This window comes from Aythya marila, assembly GCF_965140915.1.
Source record: "Aythya marila genome assembly, chromosome: 1".
NCBI lineage: Eukaryota > Metazoa > Chordata > Aves > Anseriformes > Anatidae > Aythya > Aythya marila.
The window spans coordinates 42,558,677-42,576,648 of NC_139042.1; the positions used below are offsets into that span (position 1 = coordinate 42,558,677).

Below are 17,972 nucleotides of genomic sequence, written 5' to 3' on the forward strand. Positions count from 1 at the left end.
AGTTCACATTTGACCCAACAATGAATATCACTGTAACAAGGTACCTCAGTTTCTTTCCTATAAGGCAAGAGGAGCATCAAAATGTGAGAGTACTTTAGAATCTCTAACATACTTAGTACACTAAAGCTAATATACATCAGCATTTTTTGCAGCGTACGAATAAATGGTTTCAATGTGCACTGTTGGAGTTAACTTTGTCACTTGAACTCCTTTGATAAGGTCAGGCGTCACTACGAGGAAGTATATCAACAGGAAATAAAGCATAGTTTCATTCAGTTTTATTTAATCTCTTGCACCCTTTTACTACTGTTGTGTAATAATCATTCTTTATTTCCAGTTGCATGAAATACATGTACAGTTGCTGAAGTTCCTTGCCTATGATTAAAAAAACTTTATGCTCTTTGAATGCTTCCTCTGGTTTCCTGTCCGATGTTTCTTACCACTTAAGTTTTCTCTGACGGTTGTATTTCTTTTCTCTATGCTACTCACAAACTGAAACCAGACACTTTGTTTAAAAACTTCTTTAAGAAACTACAAATGCAGATTTTTGAAACACAGTCATCACTGAAGTTGATCTTTTTTTTTTTTGACCGTAAGAATAAACCACTTTCTATAATGTATTCCTTTTATTATTTTTTTTTCAGTATTGCAAATGATTATGGCTCTTCCTAATTAGTTTCACCTTCCTTTTTCCCCTTTGTAGAAACATGGAAAGGAACTAAAATATGTGCATATCTCCAGTCTTTCTATTAACTAGAAATGGGGGGAAGAGGAGCTCGCTAGCTTTTCTGGCTGTTCACAGAAACACTAGGTCCGCATAAGTTTTATATTTGTAGATATGCGCTCAGAAATAAAGACATAAGAAATATGAGAAAATTAGCTATAGACTCACAGGAAATCCATCTAGCCAGTACAGAGTTGAGGAGGTAGGGTTATCAGGGAGTATAGTGATACAAAACCGAGTAATGGCTTAAACTAAAAGAGGGGCAATTGAGTAAAAAAATATCTTGTATATTTACTCTAAAAGGGTAGCAAGGCACTAGGACAGGCTGCCCAGAGAAGTTGTGGATGCCCCATCCCTGGAGGTGTTCAAGGCCAGGCTGGATGGGGCTTTGAGCAACCTGGTCTGGTGGGAGGTGTCCCTGTCCGTGACAGGGGGGTTGGAACTAGGTGAGTTGCTTATGGAAGGAGCTCATTTGGCACAGCAGACATAGCCTTACACAAAAACGAGCACTGGGAAACTCAGTACAGTTGCCTGGTGTTATAGCCACTCAGCCAACTGAGCTTACAAGTCTACAGCTGCACTAGCTAGGAACCTTGCTTCTGTAAAACCTGAATTGTCATTGTAGCCTTGTAAAAGAACTAATTGTCCGAGACTTGACAAATCTGCATCTTCTTTCTCTATAGGCAATTTCATAAATTTATTTGTACTAGAAAAAAAATATTTCTGATTTCAGGCTACAAAAGGCATCTTTTAAGTATTTAACACCTGCCTTTGTGCCCTTGGGTATTTGAAAACATACTTTCCTTGTTCAAAAAGGACTGGAGGTCTGAAGTGTTTATCAGCCCCTGTTAACCCTCATTTAATTCCCCATATTCAGAGCAGTAAGAGCAAGAAACTTACAACTTTGTTACAGAGTTTTCTTGTTGATTGTCTGTCACAGCTCTCAGTTAGCATTTAATCAAAACCTGCTGAATCTGTAACACAGGCCCAGTAGGGTGGGGAGCTGCTTCTGGGGACTGGTAGCAAAAGTTTGAAGACTTCTTTTCTAGTGCTGCAACATAATCTGATAAACACGTCTGGTGTCAAAAGATCTTTGCCTCTATTTTCTGTTTTTTAAGTGATTGATACAAGTAGTTCAGCAGTACTACAGCTTCGTTGGTGGCTTTCTTTATGTAATCGTTGCATCTTGTGATTTAGATTGGCACAATTGCCTTGGTTTCAGGTTCAGCAGCAACAGTCCTGGCGGGAGGTGGTGAAACTTGTAAAAGTGCTGTTCCTGTGTGTTAGTGCTGATGGATCTCTTATCAGGTGTATAGGACAGATTTCTTTCAGTTCTCCTTTTGCAGTGCTCAGTACTTCAAGTACGAATGAATGATGTTGGCATTGCCACCTTTGGAGATACAGGTAGAAAAAGAAAGTCCAGGTATAGAGCTAGATTACCAGGAGCTTGCCAGAAACGAAACCAACTTCTGATGTGGGTGTTGCCAGGCTGAACAGCAGGGTACTATTTTCAGAGTCATTTGATTCCAGAGTGGTTAGAGCCTTTACTCAAACTGGTGTAATTTACTTCCCTCCCTCTCTCTCTCTCTCTCAAGACTGCGAGTCTGAGAAGGAAATTCTACTTCTCTTTGTAGCTCTAGAAGATCAAGTATTGCTTTCTTCATTTTGGCTACAAGTTTCTTGGCAATGTTTTCCAGGAATTCAGCCCTGATACAATTTTATCAGGGCTTCCTTTCTGTAGCTATAACTGTTTTTCTGTAAAGTTGCCTTCAGGACTTGTAATCAAATTTATAGTTTGACAGTTATCTAAAATCTCTGGGTAGCTGAAAGGCAAAGTTGGGTGTATGTAGGCCAAAGGTCTTTTCTAAGACCTTGTCTCTGAATTGGGATTAGTAGCTGTCAGGTTTTACTAGACAGATCTTACAATTTTCTGTGTGATAATGTTTCCCAGCTGGAAGAAAAACATTTCTATGGCCTTCAAAGAGCGAACTAAGCTATTGCATCCAAAGGGTCAGTTGGCGCTAGATGTGTCTGGCTGAGTTGTAAAATCGAGGCTGCTATTGCCACTCCAGAAACACCATGTTCCCTAAGATTTCTGCTGAAGGTTTCACATCTGTAACTAGAGACTGCACACTAGAAGCCTTCCCCAAACACCAATTCTTTCAAGCGGCGCTTTGATTACTTGGCCTCTGCATTGTTCTCTGGAAGGGACAAATACGACTACATTTCTAGGTTAACTGTGTGTCTCCTTTCTTTCATTATCATTAATATTTATCTTGTACAGGAAGAAAGCTGCAAAGAAAGAATTTCTACCAATAACTGTTAGTTCAGGGCAGCAATTTAACATTTTCAAGCCTCAGGAAAACTCATTTTTCTATTGAAATTCTTTTTCCTATCTAATCTTCTACCTCTTGATAGAAAACTTTGGCTTGTGTAGATTGCTGGTCGTTGTTCAGAAGGACCAAATGGCTTAATTCTGGTGTCTAATGCAATGATCCGAAGGACTTTTTTCATCTGAGAACGTCTAAGTGAAGAGTAGATTCTCATCAACTCAGATCCAAAGAAAAAGAGCTTGTTATTTTCTGCCAGTTTCTTTTGCAGAAAAGGCCATCCTTACCTTTCTTGCAGAACTTTACTGTTTTGAAAGTAGATAAATGTTTTCATTTATCATCTTTAATGGCAGTTAGTGTCCTATCTACAGTCCTTGGCAGATTACCAATTTCATACCAACATACTAGAACAGAAGTTTTATTCATCCAGTTATGCGTAACATTTTCCTTTTGTTTGGACAGTTGTATTCAAATAAATACTGTATTGACCAATAAACAAATTGAAACAAAATGCCATTTTTACTAAGGAGCAGCAGCCCGTTCAAATAAGGAAGGAGTTTACACATCACAATGATATAGTAGCTTTACATTTGCAGAGGTTTTTAGGTACTTTAGAATATGAATAGAAAGTGCTAGCTCGTGTGAGTTATCCTTCAAAGATGAAGTTCTTTGAAATAGGCTTTTTAAAAGCAGGATCACTTTCTTTCACAGGCTTATCTGTCAATAGTGTGAAGTCATACTATTACTTGATTGGCTGATGAATCTTTTCGTGCATTTCTGTTGTTTATCTTCTCATCCCCACAGGCCTTTCAAAAGATCAGTAAATCCCTAGCATGTAATATGTCTCACTGAATTTGTTCAAAAAGTATGTCATCCACATTTTGTACCTGGAATTTAGGTAGGTGTTTGTTTCAGTGACTACCCTAAGTTGCTCTTCAGTCCAGATGGAGGATAAAAGTGAAGCTTAATACCATAAAACTGAGGTCTGTCATTATATCTTTAGTTTCTGTATCTGCTTTGGGTTTAAAATGGTGCAGATTATGTAAGATTAGAATCTCCTGCTTGAAACAGCTTCCTATCAACAGTATTTGTAAAGAAAATTGAAATACTTTTTGGTAGGGACTACTTCTCATGCTCTCTAGAAACCATCTGCTCTGGTTAAACGTTGGGTCTGTTGGACATTTCTATTAATTTCTTTAGGCAATGTATGCCTACCCATCTCATATAGCAGAGGTTCATTTGTTTTAACCACCTCATTTGTCAGAGTTGCTACAGTGTGTAGTAGTAAAAGTTAGTAAGAAGCTGAAGAAAAGACATCACCATAATCATGTTCCATTGCAAGTAAGTAATGTTTATCCTTTACATTTTGTTAAGATTTGTCAGCTTATTTAAACTAGTAATTTTTATTTATTGGTGTTATTTCCAATTCAGGTCCTTGAAAGAGTATCTTGATCCATTTAAAAGCCCCCCTTTCTGCTTCAGCAGGACATGTTCATCAGGACGTCCAAGCTATCTCTTGGAGATAAATTGAAAGATAAAGATGTTCCAGTGCAGAGATCTTAAAATCAGTTCAGGGTATACGAATGTTTTTATAAACCAAATTAACTTCATCACATTCAAAGCTGAGCTTATTCTTCCTAAGCACAGGCAGCTTGATTGCTTGTATTTAAGATGTGTTGCTATAGAAGTCCAGAAGTCTGTTTATCTGCTACCTGGAGTTATGCATACTGTAGGCTTTTCTCTGTGTTAGTCTATATAACCTGAATGTTTGACTTGCCTCGTTGCTGCTTTTTCCTGTGATTAAAACGTGCGTTTCACACCTAAAAGATCAGGTAATTGGAAAACAGACTTATGCAGTAGAATTAGTATTTTTTCAAGAATTACTCTAAATCTTTAAAAACAATAAGACCAAAAAAACAAAACAAAACAAAAAAAAACCAGCTATGTTTAATTACATGTTTAAATGTTTGATAGTTGAAATATGTCTTGGTATCACTTTTCAAAAGTAGACTTTAACGTCCCCATATTGCCTGAGATATCTTGTAGCTTGACATTATCATGACATTAACAACTGATTTGTTGAGTAAAATTCAAATCCTATTTTAAGTCTCAGGTGTTAGAAGGTGCAAATTTTGCAGATATTTAACTTCTAATTGGTGCTTTAGAGATGTTCATGACAGATTTGTCTGGAGATGTGCTTGGAAACACATCTGTAGTTCACCAATTTTAATTTTATACTTCTGGTAATTGTCTTCTAGGTGCTAAATCTGTAAGACTGTAGGAGTTTTAATAGCCCACTCTGTGAGTGGTGTATAAATTCCAGCATGATATTAGTAACGGAATGGCACAGGATATCTACAAAGGAATTGTATCAAAACTTAACCTTTCAGTCTGCACTTAACTTTCAAGTGCCCTTACCACCGTATCCTATTGCAAGATGAGTCATATTTGCGCTTGTACTTGCACCTGTATGTTCCATATTTGAAACTCTATTTAAGTGGTAGACAACAACTTAAAAAAAAATAATCTGACAGAGGCTTTACTGTTATTATAATGCTATCTTTAGAAATTATGGCACATTAATTACTTACAGACACTCTTCTATAGTCCCGGCTTGCTTAATGTATATCATTAATTAGGATAAACCTAAAAATAAGCAACATATATCAGTACATTAGGATGGATAACAATTGTGTCTATAGATTACATATTCTTACTGATTTATCTTCCAGAATTTTCAGAAAAACTTTTTAAAGCCGTGATTTTGTGTAAAATTGTGATCTATGTGATTTTTATAGCAAGTAAAAGTTGCGAATTTGTGAAGTATATGTGTCAACAACATACCTACAGTAAGATTAGTAGGTCAGTTGTGCATTTCTGTAATGTCTAACAAGCATTTAGGTGTTTTTTCCAAAAGACATTCTGTTCGGGTTGCTTTATGATGCCTATGAGTTTGGTAAAGAGCATTCTTTGTACATTTCCATCCCTATCCTTGAATATTATCCTTGTATTTGCTCCTCCTAGGAAGCCATATCTAGGATTCACCCACTCCATATATCCTGCTGTCTATATATCCTGTTGTTGTGAACTTCTCTTGCCTATTAAAAGCTAGCTAAAGACAATTACTGTTCTTTTATATGCCTGTCTAAAATATAGCTTGTAGTTTACTTTTGAAAAATTAAGTACTTACTGCAGTTTTTGACTGCAAAATTAATTTACAGTGGAGTAACGATTGATTCTATAGTCACGTCTTAAGGCTGAAATTTTGACAGAAGTTCCCAAAGCTTCTGAATGACCAACCATCACAAGCAGACTGGTTTTGAAAATGTCGTATAGGTGGTGTGACTTGTGTCCTGTTACAGCCAGTGTCCTACAAATGTGTAGGATATACATGTATGAGGGCTAAGAAGTTGGGCTAATGGACAAGAGCATTAGGAAAAAAATAGGTATATTAATCAACAGTTAAAATAAGATAAAATAAGTTTGACAATCCATACAGCTGGTTACTTTGTGGTGTGTACAAGACTGACAAATGAAAATACTACTGCTTGAATATATACAAGTGGACTTCACAATGTTTGGACTGTGATTGTTTCAAGAAAATCTAAGTATAGCTGTGGTCACTTTAAAATGTCTTGCATTCTAGAGCTATGAAGATGAGCGGAGGAGTCGGTCAGAACTTGAGGTTAGATGCCAACGTTTAACACTGGAACTGGCTGATACCAAGCAGATGATTCAACAAGGTGATTACAGACAAGAGAATTACGATAAAGTAAAATGGTAGGTATCTCTAAACTTCATGTTCTACTAATACACAAATATTAATAGATTAAAAGCTTTTTAGTTTAGTCAATCAAAGTTGAAGTTTCATTTCATGATTTTTGGCTCTTGTGTGCCACTTATTTTACCTTACCTGTCCACTAATAACTCAGCTATGTCGCATAGAACATTGCAGTCATGAAATGAAAAACACGTTAAAATCTGGTGCATCAAATTATCTTCCTAAAATTTATTCAACAATTTCCTGTGTTTTTCAGAAGAGCCTACCTGTTGCATTGCAACTATAGAAATGGGGGCTGTCAATTACAAACGTCTTAGGCAAAATACTATTCTTAGAGCTTAAAAGCTGTGATCTAAAAAAATGGCCAGGGCTCTACTGCGGGGTGCCCACACAGTGAATTAAGAGAGTAGGACCTTGGGAAATAATGTTTAACAATTTAAACATTAACGTGTTTAACAACCATAAATCTGGAAGGGCAGTTATGAGAGCTGAGATTTGAAGATTCTCTTTATCAGAGAATCGTAAGAAAACCTTTGTGCAACTACAGAAAGTTCAAGCGTCTCCATTTTTAAAATGCAAATTTTAGGGTTCTTGCTTATGGTTTGAGTGCCCATCTCAAAAGCAAAATAGTGAAAATGGACTTTTTATAAATACACTCAGGCACATACTTCACAGTCTGTCTCCCCAGCGGCTTTTTCAGTTTGCTTCCGAGTACATGAAATCTGGCCTTTGGCAGTTTTTTTGGGAAATGGATTCAAAAATGAGGTTTATGAATAGAAAACACCCTGTCAGTTCCTTGTTGTTCATACTGCATAATCTCAGGTACAGTTATTGACACAAATGACTGTGCCACTAACTCATTTGAAAGAGGGTCTGTCTTCTGGATAACTGTTCACAGCCATATATACTAAAACAACCTTGGAATCTACCTGGAAGCCTGTTGCAAATAGGATGGATTGATGCTATGGTTTGCTTCCCATGTGCAACTGCATCTTATTAAGTGGATTGTAATAACTTTCTTGTGAATGGCCCCTGTGTTTAACAGTGTACATTCAAAATAGTCTTGAGTTGAAAATGGCATGAATGAACGTGCCAAAACTATATTTGAGAGAGTAGGTTGTATTCATCTAGGTAGGCACAGACGAAGAGGAGGGGAAGGAGCACTATTGGCATGCCTGCATCAGGATATTTGGGAGCATTGCGGGAGTTAATCACTTCCAGGCTCATTTCTGCCTTTAAAAATGTTGTGTTAAATCTTCTGGTTCTGGTGTAATGCAAGTTATCACAGTTCTAAAGCTATGCTTATGCTTAATATAAAAGTGGTCAGCTTTTTTTTCCAAACTGCAGGCTCACTGGCTCATTCATTCCACTGTTCTGACAGGGTCAGATACAGTGGTGACAGAGTTGCTTCTTTGTGCATATGGGAAGCACTGTTATTCAGGACACCAAGGTAATTTTTGCAGATGTATGATGTATGTTTTAAATATGAGAAGAATAGAGTTACTTCCTCTGGCATCAAGGGACTGTATACAGGGGAGAGCAGCAATTGAGAACAACTGTGCTTCGCTTTCTGTGTGATTAGGAATGGGAATGAAGTCACTTCAGTTTTTATCCAACTTAAATATCTGCAAAAGATTCAGGAGATTATAATGGGAAATAGCACCAAAATCTTGACAAAACTGGAAGGCTAGATGAGGGTACCTACATTTCTCCTCTTAGCAATGAAATGTACAGCCCAAAGTTACACTAAAGAAGAATAGTCAGAAGAGGATGAAATAATTTAGGATAGGGATTCAGAATTAGTATACTGTAACTTAGAATCATTGTTTAAATACTTAAATGAAGAAAACTCTTCCCTATAATAAGACACTAGCTGCCCTGTGAGTGACTTGATGGTAGAATTCAGTGTCATGAACTGAAAGAAGGCTGAGAAATAACTAAAGCATAGGACTCCTGTTCATTACATTTTACGTGTCTAATAATTTCACTTTATTTTAACAGTGAACGCGATGCATTTGAACATGAATTGTCAGAACTCAGAAGAAAATATGAAATATTAGAGATGTCACATAAAGCACAAGCTAAAGAAAGAAATGATTTATCGAAAGAGGTAAACTTTAAATTTCATATTTCGGTAATTGTCTTTCTTCAACTTGGGAGTTTGACTCTCTGTCTAGTCAAGTCTGTAAGCACCTGTAGGACTATAGAATAATTTGTATCAAGATGGCCCTTGGGATGCCAGCTGGTCCAGTCCCTCCATGCAGAGTAGAGCCACTTTATGTCAGGTTGTTTACAGCTTTGTCAAGTTTTTAATGTCTTGGAGGGTGGGCGTTCTGTGGCCTTTCAGGACAACCCGTTCCATTGTTTGTCTGTCCTCTTTGTGAAAAAGTCTTTGTAAAACCTGGTCAGAGGTGTTGCGGTTTGTTGCTGTTGCCTATTGTCCTGTCGCTATGCACTTCTGAGAGTCTGGCCCTGTTTCTGTGTTCCAATTATATAGGTGAAGATAACAATAAGATTTTCCCTGTCCAGATTTGTCTTCTGGCAGCTAGGGAAGGAGGAAGGGGAAAACAAACAAACAAAAAAAACTCGTTCTCTGAGCCCCTTCATGTGTTGTAGCCTATGACCATCTTGGTAGAATTCTGGCCTTGGTACAGTATGTTAATGTCTATCTTTATGGGGAGCTTTGGTACAAAAACCTAGTAGGTACACGGCTTTCTTTGCTGTCAGGATGCAATTGTGGCTTATGTTCAATTTGTTCAATCTCTTACTTACCTATGCAAGCCATATCTTGCTGGCAAAATGTTTATTATGGGAGGCATCTGAAAGCTATGCAAAAGTCCAAGTAAATGACATTGACAGCTGTTTGTCCATCTGGGGAGCCAGCCTCATCAGGTTTGCCAGATCTTGGTAAATCCATGTTAGATGTTTCTAGTCTCTTGTTCCTCCATGCTTGTGGACACGTCTTCCAGGAGGATTTGCTTTGTAATCTTTGAAGGGAGTGAGTTTAGATTAGACCAACCCATAGTTCCCTAGGTCCTCACCTTGAAGATGGATACCAGCTGTCAGAAGGCTCTCTTACTTGAAAAGGCTCTCTTACTTCCTATGGTCTTCCAAGCAGGAGAGCACCCTCACAGCAATATCAGCCAGCTCATATGCCGTGTGTTTTTCCCTGGATGTGTGTACACACCATGTTCCTAGCTCTCTAGCTCAGTCTTCCTTTGTTTCAGTCATCCAAAGGCTGAATGCTGTGAGTATGCCCTCTCTACCAAAAGGTGCATAACCAGTTAGTTACAAGTTACTTTAAATCTTTCTGACCAGTAGTGACGATTGGGCAGAGCTACCGTATGGCTTGTTTTGTCGCGTATGTGGAATACGTAGTTTTCTCTTCTTTGTGACTCCTAGGTAACTGAAACATTACTGACGTTTCCTTCACTTTGCAGAAATTAGGACTGTGTCAGGAATAAAAACACTGGTGTTCTGGACCTCTTCTTTCCATTGACGAGAAGAATTCCAGTGCTGCTTGCCTTTTGGGCAGGTCTGTCTGCTAGGCTGGTAGACTTCTTCTTTTCGACGTGTCTCCATTAGTCTTTGAAAGTGTTTCTGTTGGGAAGATGAATAAATGCCTTGTCAGATACAGAGGGATTCTCACCTTTCTTAGGGTTCTAGTGAGTTCTGATTCCCGTTAGGTCAGTCACTTCACACAAGCCTCAAACATTACCATTTGGTAGCACTAGTATTTCACAAAAGAAATTCCTTCCAAGAGCCAGAGGCCTGCTAGGTCAAGAGGAACATTCATTTGTTGCTTCTCAGTTCATTAGTTTATTCATCCAAGAGTCACAGTGGTTCAGTGATGGCACCCTGTTGCACATATGATAACTTTTGGGTCAAGGAACTCAGAAACACATATGGAGAGTGTTTCCAAATCCACTGGCTTATCTATAGGATTTGGTTGCTTATACCAGTACAAGCTTTCATTGCTAAGTATCCATTATGACTATTTCTGCATCTAGATTGTTTATAGGGAGGATTTGTTCACTGAACCTCCAGGATTAGTTTTTTACCTTAAGTTAGCTAGTTAGGAGTGAATCATCCAGAACTTTAAAAATCACTAAAGGGTTTTTCTCTGAGGTAGGTGTAACATTGCAACAGCTTTCCAGGAGGGAAAAAGGTGATATTTTGTTTTTGCTTTACTGAATCTCAAGAAAGAAACTTCATCAGTTTCTAATTACCATTGTCTAATTTTCAGGTGATTTGTAGCTCAATGCAACTTCAGTGCAAAACTAAGGCTACTTTTTAAGCTGGTTTTATGTACAGAAATCTTACCGGGATACACCAAAAGGAATAGGGAAAAAATTGATTAGCTATTCTGAATAAATCTTGTGAATTTTATTAATTTATTTTAATGTGATACGTAAGAGACACTGCACAAGAAGGTTACTCTTGAGTTCTGTACTTGTCTGGGCAAGAATCACAGAATTTCTAGGTTGGAAGAGACCTCAAGATCATCGAGTCCAACCTCTGACCTAACGCTAGCAGTCCCCACCAAACCATATCCCTAAGCTCTACATCTAAACGTCTTTTGAAGACTTCCAGGGATGGTGACTCCACCACTTCCCTGGGCAGCCTGTTCCAATGCCTAACAACCCTTTCGGTAAAGAAATTCTTTCAAACATCGAACCTAAACCTCCCCTGGCGCAACTTTAGCCCATTCCCCCTCATCCTGTCACCAGGCACGTGGGAGAACAGGCCAACCCCCACCTCACTACAGCCTCCTTTAAGGTACCTGTAGAGAGCGATAAGGTCACCCCTGAGCCTCCTTTTCTCCAGGCTGAACAAGCCCAGCTCCCTCAGCCGCTCCTCATAGGACTTGTTCTCCAGGCCCCTCACCAGCTTCGTCGCCCTTCTCTGGACCTGCTCAAGCACCTCGATGTCCTTCTTGTAGCAAGGGGCCCAAAATCAAGTGGAAGATCTCTGTCTGCTGACTGACAGTGGCAGCATAGTGATACCAATTACTTCTTAGAGAATTCAAGGCAGGTTGTGTTCCTTAGGGTTTCTGAACAGTGTTACACATTAAGTGGTGACTATAGCTACCACTTAAGAGAGTACTCTTCTGTCTAATTTTGCAGGTAGCCATAAAGATCTTCTGGAAAAAAAAAAAAAAAAAAAGAAACAATTTGATGTTTTGTTAGAAATTCTTTTATTTTCTCTTTCATAGCAATCTGAAGGTTTTGTTAAGCTGTTTCTTCATCAATGTTTTAGCATTGTAAGGGGATATCAAAATACAGGTTTGTTCTCATCCTGCAACAATGGCCAAGAAAGTATTGTCATGTACATGGAGATGTATGAAGGCATCAAGGGCTGAAGTGTAGCAGCAATAATGTTTTTTCATTAATTTTATACTAAGTAAATCTTAAAAGGAATAAAAATAGTACCACTTTAAACTAAAATGCCACTTCAAGCTTAAGTGTTTACACAGTATATATTCCAGGGGAGGGAGGAATTGGAGGGCTATGAACTTCTAGATTTTTCTTCAAGTAGTAATGCATAAAGTCTGTCATCACTGTAGATTGTACATATAACCTGTTACTTTGAGAGAGTGGACAGTCTTGTGTTTTTTTTCCCCTTAAAGTATAGGATAGGCATTTACACCTTATCCTCAAAGGTGTTCATGTTCAGCAAGTGGTCAAATAGAGAGAACTGTGCCTGAAGAGCTTTTTTCCCTATGACTTTTCAGCTGCTAACCTGCTTCTTGTGGGTGACTGAAATATCTCGTTTAAGTAACCTTTTTGTGCTTTTATGACTTAGGAGGCATGAATTCTGTTTAAAATGTGTACAGGATGTTTACTGTCTTTGGGGACGTATTTCTCATAAGTTATTAATTTATTATTCTTTTAGCTTGACATGTGACATCCTTGGGAGCTTAAACTGCAAAATTATTGAAGTTGATAAAAGTGCCTTTTGCTATTGTATTTGTAATTGGAGCACTCAGCACCAGTGACATTATGCTCTGTGGTTGTCCTCTGACAACCTTAATATCAAATAGATGTGGAGACCAGTTACAGCTATCTGTAGCAATGCTGTGCTAAACAAAGGTGAAAAAAATTGATGCATAGCCATCCTTGCCCTTGGTCCTGGCCTGGAACATTATTTTGTCCGTGACAATCATAGTTCAGCCCCAGAACTATCAGTTTTGCCTTTTCTTTATTGAGCAGTAATCAGTCTGTTGCCTTTAAACTCTTTACTTCTATTTCTTAGAGTATTGTAGCCAGTATGATGATGGGTTTGTACTAACAAACATATTTAGTATGTATCGTTTTTGATTTAGTACTATCAGTATTATTCAGTGCAATTACTATTCAATAGCTAACTGTTAAAGATACACAGGAATATTATGGGGCTCTTTACACCTTTTCAGGTGCCAACTACCAAAAATAAATAATGAAAGTTTCATAAAAAATTGAAATTTTATTAAAGTCTTTTTTTGAGTGTAGAGCTTCACCAACTTAAACATGATTATATATATATATATATATTTATTTTTTTTTCCAGTTTCAGTGTTTCATAGAATAGGGTCAAAAGGGAAAAATCTGTATGTGTGTGTTGGTTAAATATTTATCTAGAAGTTCACGTTAGTGTTCTTTTTAATGCCTTTTATAGCTGACAACCATACAACAATCCCTAAACCTGTTGCAAAAAGATAAAGATTATCTTAATCGCCAGAACATGGAGCTTAGTGTTCGCTGTGCACATGAAGAAGATCGTCTTGAAAGACTTCAGGTTCAGTTAGAGGATGCCAAAAAAGCTAGGGAAGAAATGTATGAAAAATATGTTGCGTCCAGGTAAGTTAGTGTGTCTTCGCTTCTGTCAAGTAGTCATTATTTAACTTTTACCTTGTTTCTTGCACAAATCCTGTTTTAAAATAAAAATTCTTAGCTTCCAGAAAACTAGCCTATTTTTGCGTAACTAGAAATAGAATGCTGCTCATGCTTTTAATGTGTATTTATACGTGAGCAAAATTTTCTTAAAACTTTGATATAAGACTACAGCAGTGAAGGTTTCAGTACTGAAGGCTTACGGCAACAATGCTCTTTAGTAAGTAAAGTAAGGTAACTGTAATTAATTGCAAAAAAAAGAGAAATTATTCTAAGTACATGTTTCACCTCTTTCATTGACAAATGACCCTTATTAAAAACAGGAATGTTTGAAAAGATAATCTAAACCATTTTTACAGAATGAAATATATTTAATTTTCACAAATGTTTAAAATAGGACATAGTTTGTTTCGTATCAGCTCTCAGTCTTTCATATCTCAGGTCTGAATACAGATATTCTAACGTTTGCCTAGAGGAACAAATTGACCATTGTATGCTAGTCGTGTATTACATGTATGTGGTAAATGGTGTCCAATTTTTATGCTATTTGAATTGATATTGGCATACGTACAGGATGTCAAATAGGAAATACTACATTATTTACCTATATGTCTTGCTACAAATATAGTACTATACTATAAAACTTCAGACCACATTTAGATTTTTCTTAGTCAAATTTCAAGGTTATCCAGTTCATGGATCATCTACATTTCTCTACATCTAGATAACAAAAATACTACTTCAAAATTTACCCCAAAATGATATCAGGTATTTGCCTATATTCATTAATGAACATACAGCCCTTTTTTTGGTTAGCAAGGTCCTTAGCAAAACAGCTGTGGGTTGGATGAATCTCTTCTTGAGCTTCGAGTATGAAGCCAGTTCAGCTTTCCTTCATTTTATTTGAATCAGCAAGATGCAAACAGCATCTATAAATCTTGTGTCCTTTCATAACTAAGATGAAGTGTCCTAAATACGACTCTCCTATAACACAACTAAAAGACAAATTGTAATCTAAATGGAAATATAAGAGCACTCTACTGAAATTACCAGCTATGGGGTTCCAGTTTGTATTGCTTATCAGAAGTCCATCTAAGTATTACTCCTTTCCCTACAGTTGCTTCAGCAGCAGCAGCTCAGTGTTCATTAAAAGGTGCTTGGCAGGTCTGTCAAGTTGCTTACTTAGAATATTTCCATTAAACAAGTGGTATCACTTGTTTATTTTAGTTACCATAAAAATAAGTGTCAGTTTTAACTGTCTTCTGGTGACATCACTGGGGGTGTTCAGGGCTCTTCCAGATTCTTCTAAAATTTTCATTGAACCTTCCTGACTTTTAACAGTCTTGCTACTGGAGGGAAGTATAATTTCTGCAACTGTAGAAATGATGAGTAGTTATGGTAATAGCAAGTCGCTACCATCTGAATACAAAGAAGATGATAATCCTAGTTGATTCTGTAAGAGTTGTGTCCTGATCTTCAGCATTTGTTTCCTTTCTGTTCTTTTCAGAACAGGAAAAAAAAAAAATTCTAATGTGCATTTCAGTGCAGTGTGTTTTTTGGGTCATTAACTTCTGTATTGTATCAAAGATCTTCACAAAATACCTTGCTATAGAGTGGTGCGCTTGAGTAAGGAAGGGAGAAATATTTACTCTGAAGAGCCACCTCAAATTCAGTGTCTTAATTTAAAAAAAAAAAAAAAAAGAAAGAAAGGATGAAAACCTGAACAGCATATGTTCTGTAATATGTAAATAGTTTTATGCGTTTGTTCAATTCAGAGGAAGTTTTTGGCCAGTTCAGGTGCTGATTTCTAAAAAGTACAAGGTATTCCACAACTGGAAATCCAAAGGAATCGAAAACTTTTTATGGCTGTAAATGCATATTTCTTCCTATATGTGCTTTTATTTCCAGACCTGTAATGGCTACCAGTGGCTTCATTGTGGATTGATCATTCTTGAACAGTAGCTAAGTGTCAGTATTACTCTGAAATGAGATGATTTATCCTGGAATCTTCTGATATCTGCTGCTTAAAAATACATATTTATTTTAGTTAATTTATTTGTAATATTGACAGGATAAATAAGTAAATCTCTTATTTTTATTTTGCAAATTTCAACAGCACGTAATCTTCAGTGTTTCTTACAACGTTTTACCCCTAGGATGAGGTGTAAATAGCACACAACAAAATCTTGCAGTATGGCAGTATTGTAGTTAAGTTTACTGACCTTTACCCTTATGAAGAAGCTAGAAAATGTTGGGAAGTAAGTAACTAAAAATCCTTTTAAGTGGTTAATTATTATAAGCACTCATGTAGATGGTGACAAAGGATTTCTACATCAGAAACTTTACATATTGTAAAGTTTGTAGAAAGCTCTTGTTACTGGTAAAATTTTCAGTAAATTTGCAAAGTGACAGGCTAGTATGTCATCTAAGCAAAGTTGCAGAAAAATGAATAATAATCAAACTGTGAAATGTACTGCTGCAACTGAAGCTTTCATATTTTGGCCATGCAATTCATTTTAAATTCCTGTGTCATTTGTTTGTGTGTTTTTTTTTTTTTTTTTTTTTTTTTTTTTTTTTTTTATAGGGACCACTATAAAACAGAATATGAAAAGAGACTTCATGAGGAGTTGGAACAATTAAGACTGAAAACAAATCAAGAAATAGAACAACTTCGAAGCACTTCAAAAGAGATGTATGAACGTGAAAACAGGTAGATAAGATGTGGCAATAAGCTAATTAAAACAAACTTGCAAGTACTGTTTTGTGCTGGGGTACAATATTAGTTGACTGGCTTAATGAGAGATAAACAAAATGTGAGAAATTAAGTTCAATTATAAAATTAATGAAAATCCTGTAAAAGCTAAGAAGAAACAAATTTGCACAGTAAAGATAAGTGTTAAATTTATTATGAAATGACTGACATTAACAGTGTTAATGAAAAGAAATATTAAAACTCATCTTGTAGATAAACTTCAGTGGTTTTAAGTTTGTTCAGATGTACAGTGTTAGTTAATTCATACAAAATATGTTGATTTACCTGCCATGCTGTATGGACAGTCTTGAAAATGTGCCAGGAAACTAGAAAGGAAGGTACTGATGCAAAAAGCAGAGCAGGAAAAATAAAGAGAGAAAAACCAGTAAGACTGATACACTTCTAAAATTGATCTGTTTGAGACTTAGAGAATTATCATTCACAAAAGCATTCATTTATTGTAAATTATAAAATCATCTTTTGAAGGAGATCCTAGTCCTGCAAAGACCTCTGGACTGAATTCTGTATTTTGTGTTGTCTTGTTAAATTCCATGGAATTATGTGCGGTGTTAGGCATTTATGTAAGTTTTTAGGGTTCCCTGTAGGGACTTGGACTTTTGGTGCTATATTTATTTTTCAGCTTGCTTTTTTGCCACTTGTACCCCTTTAAAATGGGAGGAGCACTTAACAATTCACTATAAACTCATTGTGTGTTGTGTGGAAAAGAAAATAACCATAATATAAAGATATTTGTGGCATTAGCATCTGTTCTTCTAATAGGTAGCTTTGTTATTGCTCTGCAGAGTGAAAAAAAAAAAAAAAAAAAAAAAAAAAAAGAGCATGACTCCTGCTGTCTGTCTTCCAGGCAACTGAAAGTTTCTAATTAAAAATATTGCATCACTCTGTAGTTTTGCAAGTGTGAGTAAAATGTATATATACGCACATATACATACGCACCACTTCCTCTGTTCAAATCTATATTGAATTACAAAGAATTATTAGGCTGTTGGTTGAGTTTTGACATTGGTCTATGTATCATTTAAAAAAATTAACAACATTGAAGGAAATCTTCTTTGCATCTGGAACCAATTTACACTTTTTTTCTCGCTTTGAAATAATTACTTTTGAAGTGTAAATCGCTTATATTTGACTTCACATTTCACAAGAAAAAGGATTTCTAGTGCATGCTCTTTATAAATTAATTTTGAAAAAATGTCACCAAAAGATGGTGCTTTCCCCTCAGTGTTGAGAGAGATGGAAGCCCAAATTAGGAGCAAAACAGTTTGAAGTTATGTGATGTGATAAGATGCTGATTGCCTGTGACTGAAAATAAAACTAAGATGATGGTTTTATCTTAAAGCTCAAAGCATAGAAATATATTAAAACTAAGCTAGTTTAATATTTAACTCTTTTCCTTCTCACTTTGAGAAGTCTGACGGGACTGATGTTTTCCTTGAATTTATTGATGGTCGTTTTACCCTTGGATGAGTCAGTCCAAGAAGCTAAAATAAGG

At 36.5% G+C, this 17,972-nt stretch overlaps 1 protein-coding gene across 2 annotated transcripts in view; it reads left to right on the forward strand.

Annotated features, from left to right (window-relative positions):
- Positions 1-17,972, forward strand: part of PIBF1 (progesterone immunomodulatory binding factor 1) — a 120,043-nt gene that overhangs the window by 12,377 nt on the left and 89,694 nt on the right. For both annotated transcript variants that reach the window (XM_082752362.1, XM_082752363.1), the window contains exons 6-9: positions 6,701-6,834; positions 8,837-8,945; positions 13,493-13,674; positions 16,292-16,417. In XM_082752362.1, the coding sequence (XP_082608488.1) occupies positions 6,701-6,834; positions 8,837-8,945; positions 13,493-13,674; positions 16,292-16,417 (551 nt within the window). The remainder of the gene's footprint in view (positions 1-6,700; positions 6,835-8,836; positions 8,946-13,492; positions 13,675-16,291; positions 16,418-17,972) is intronic.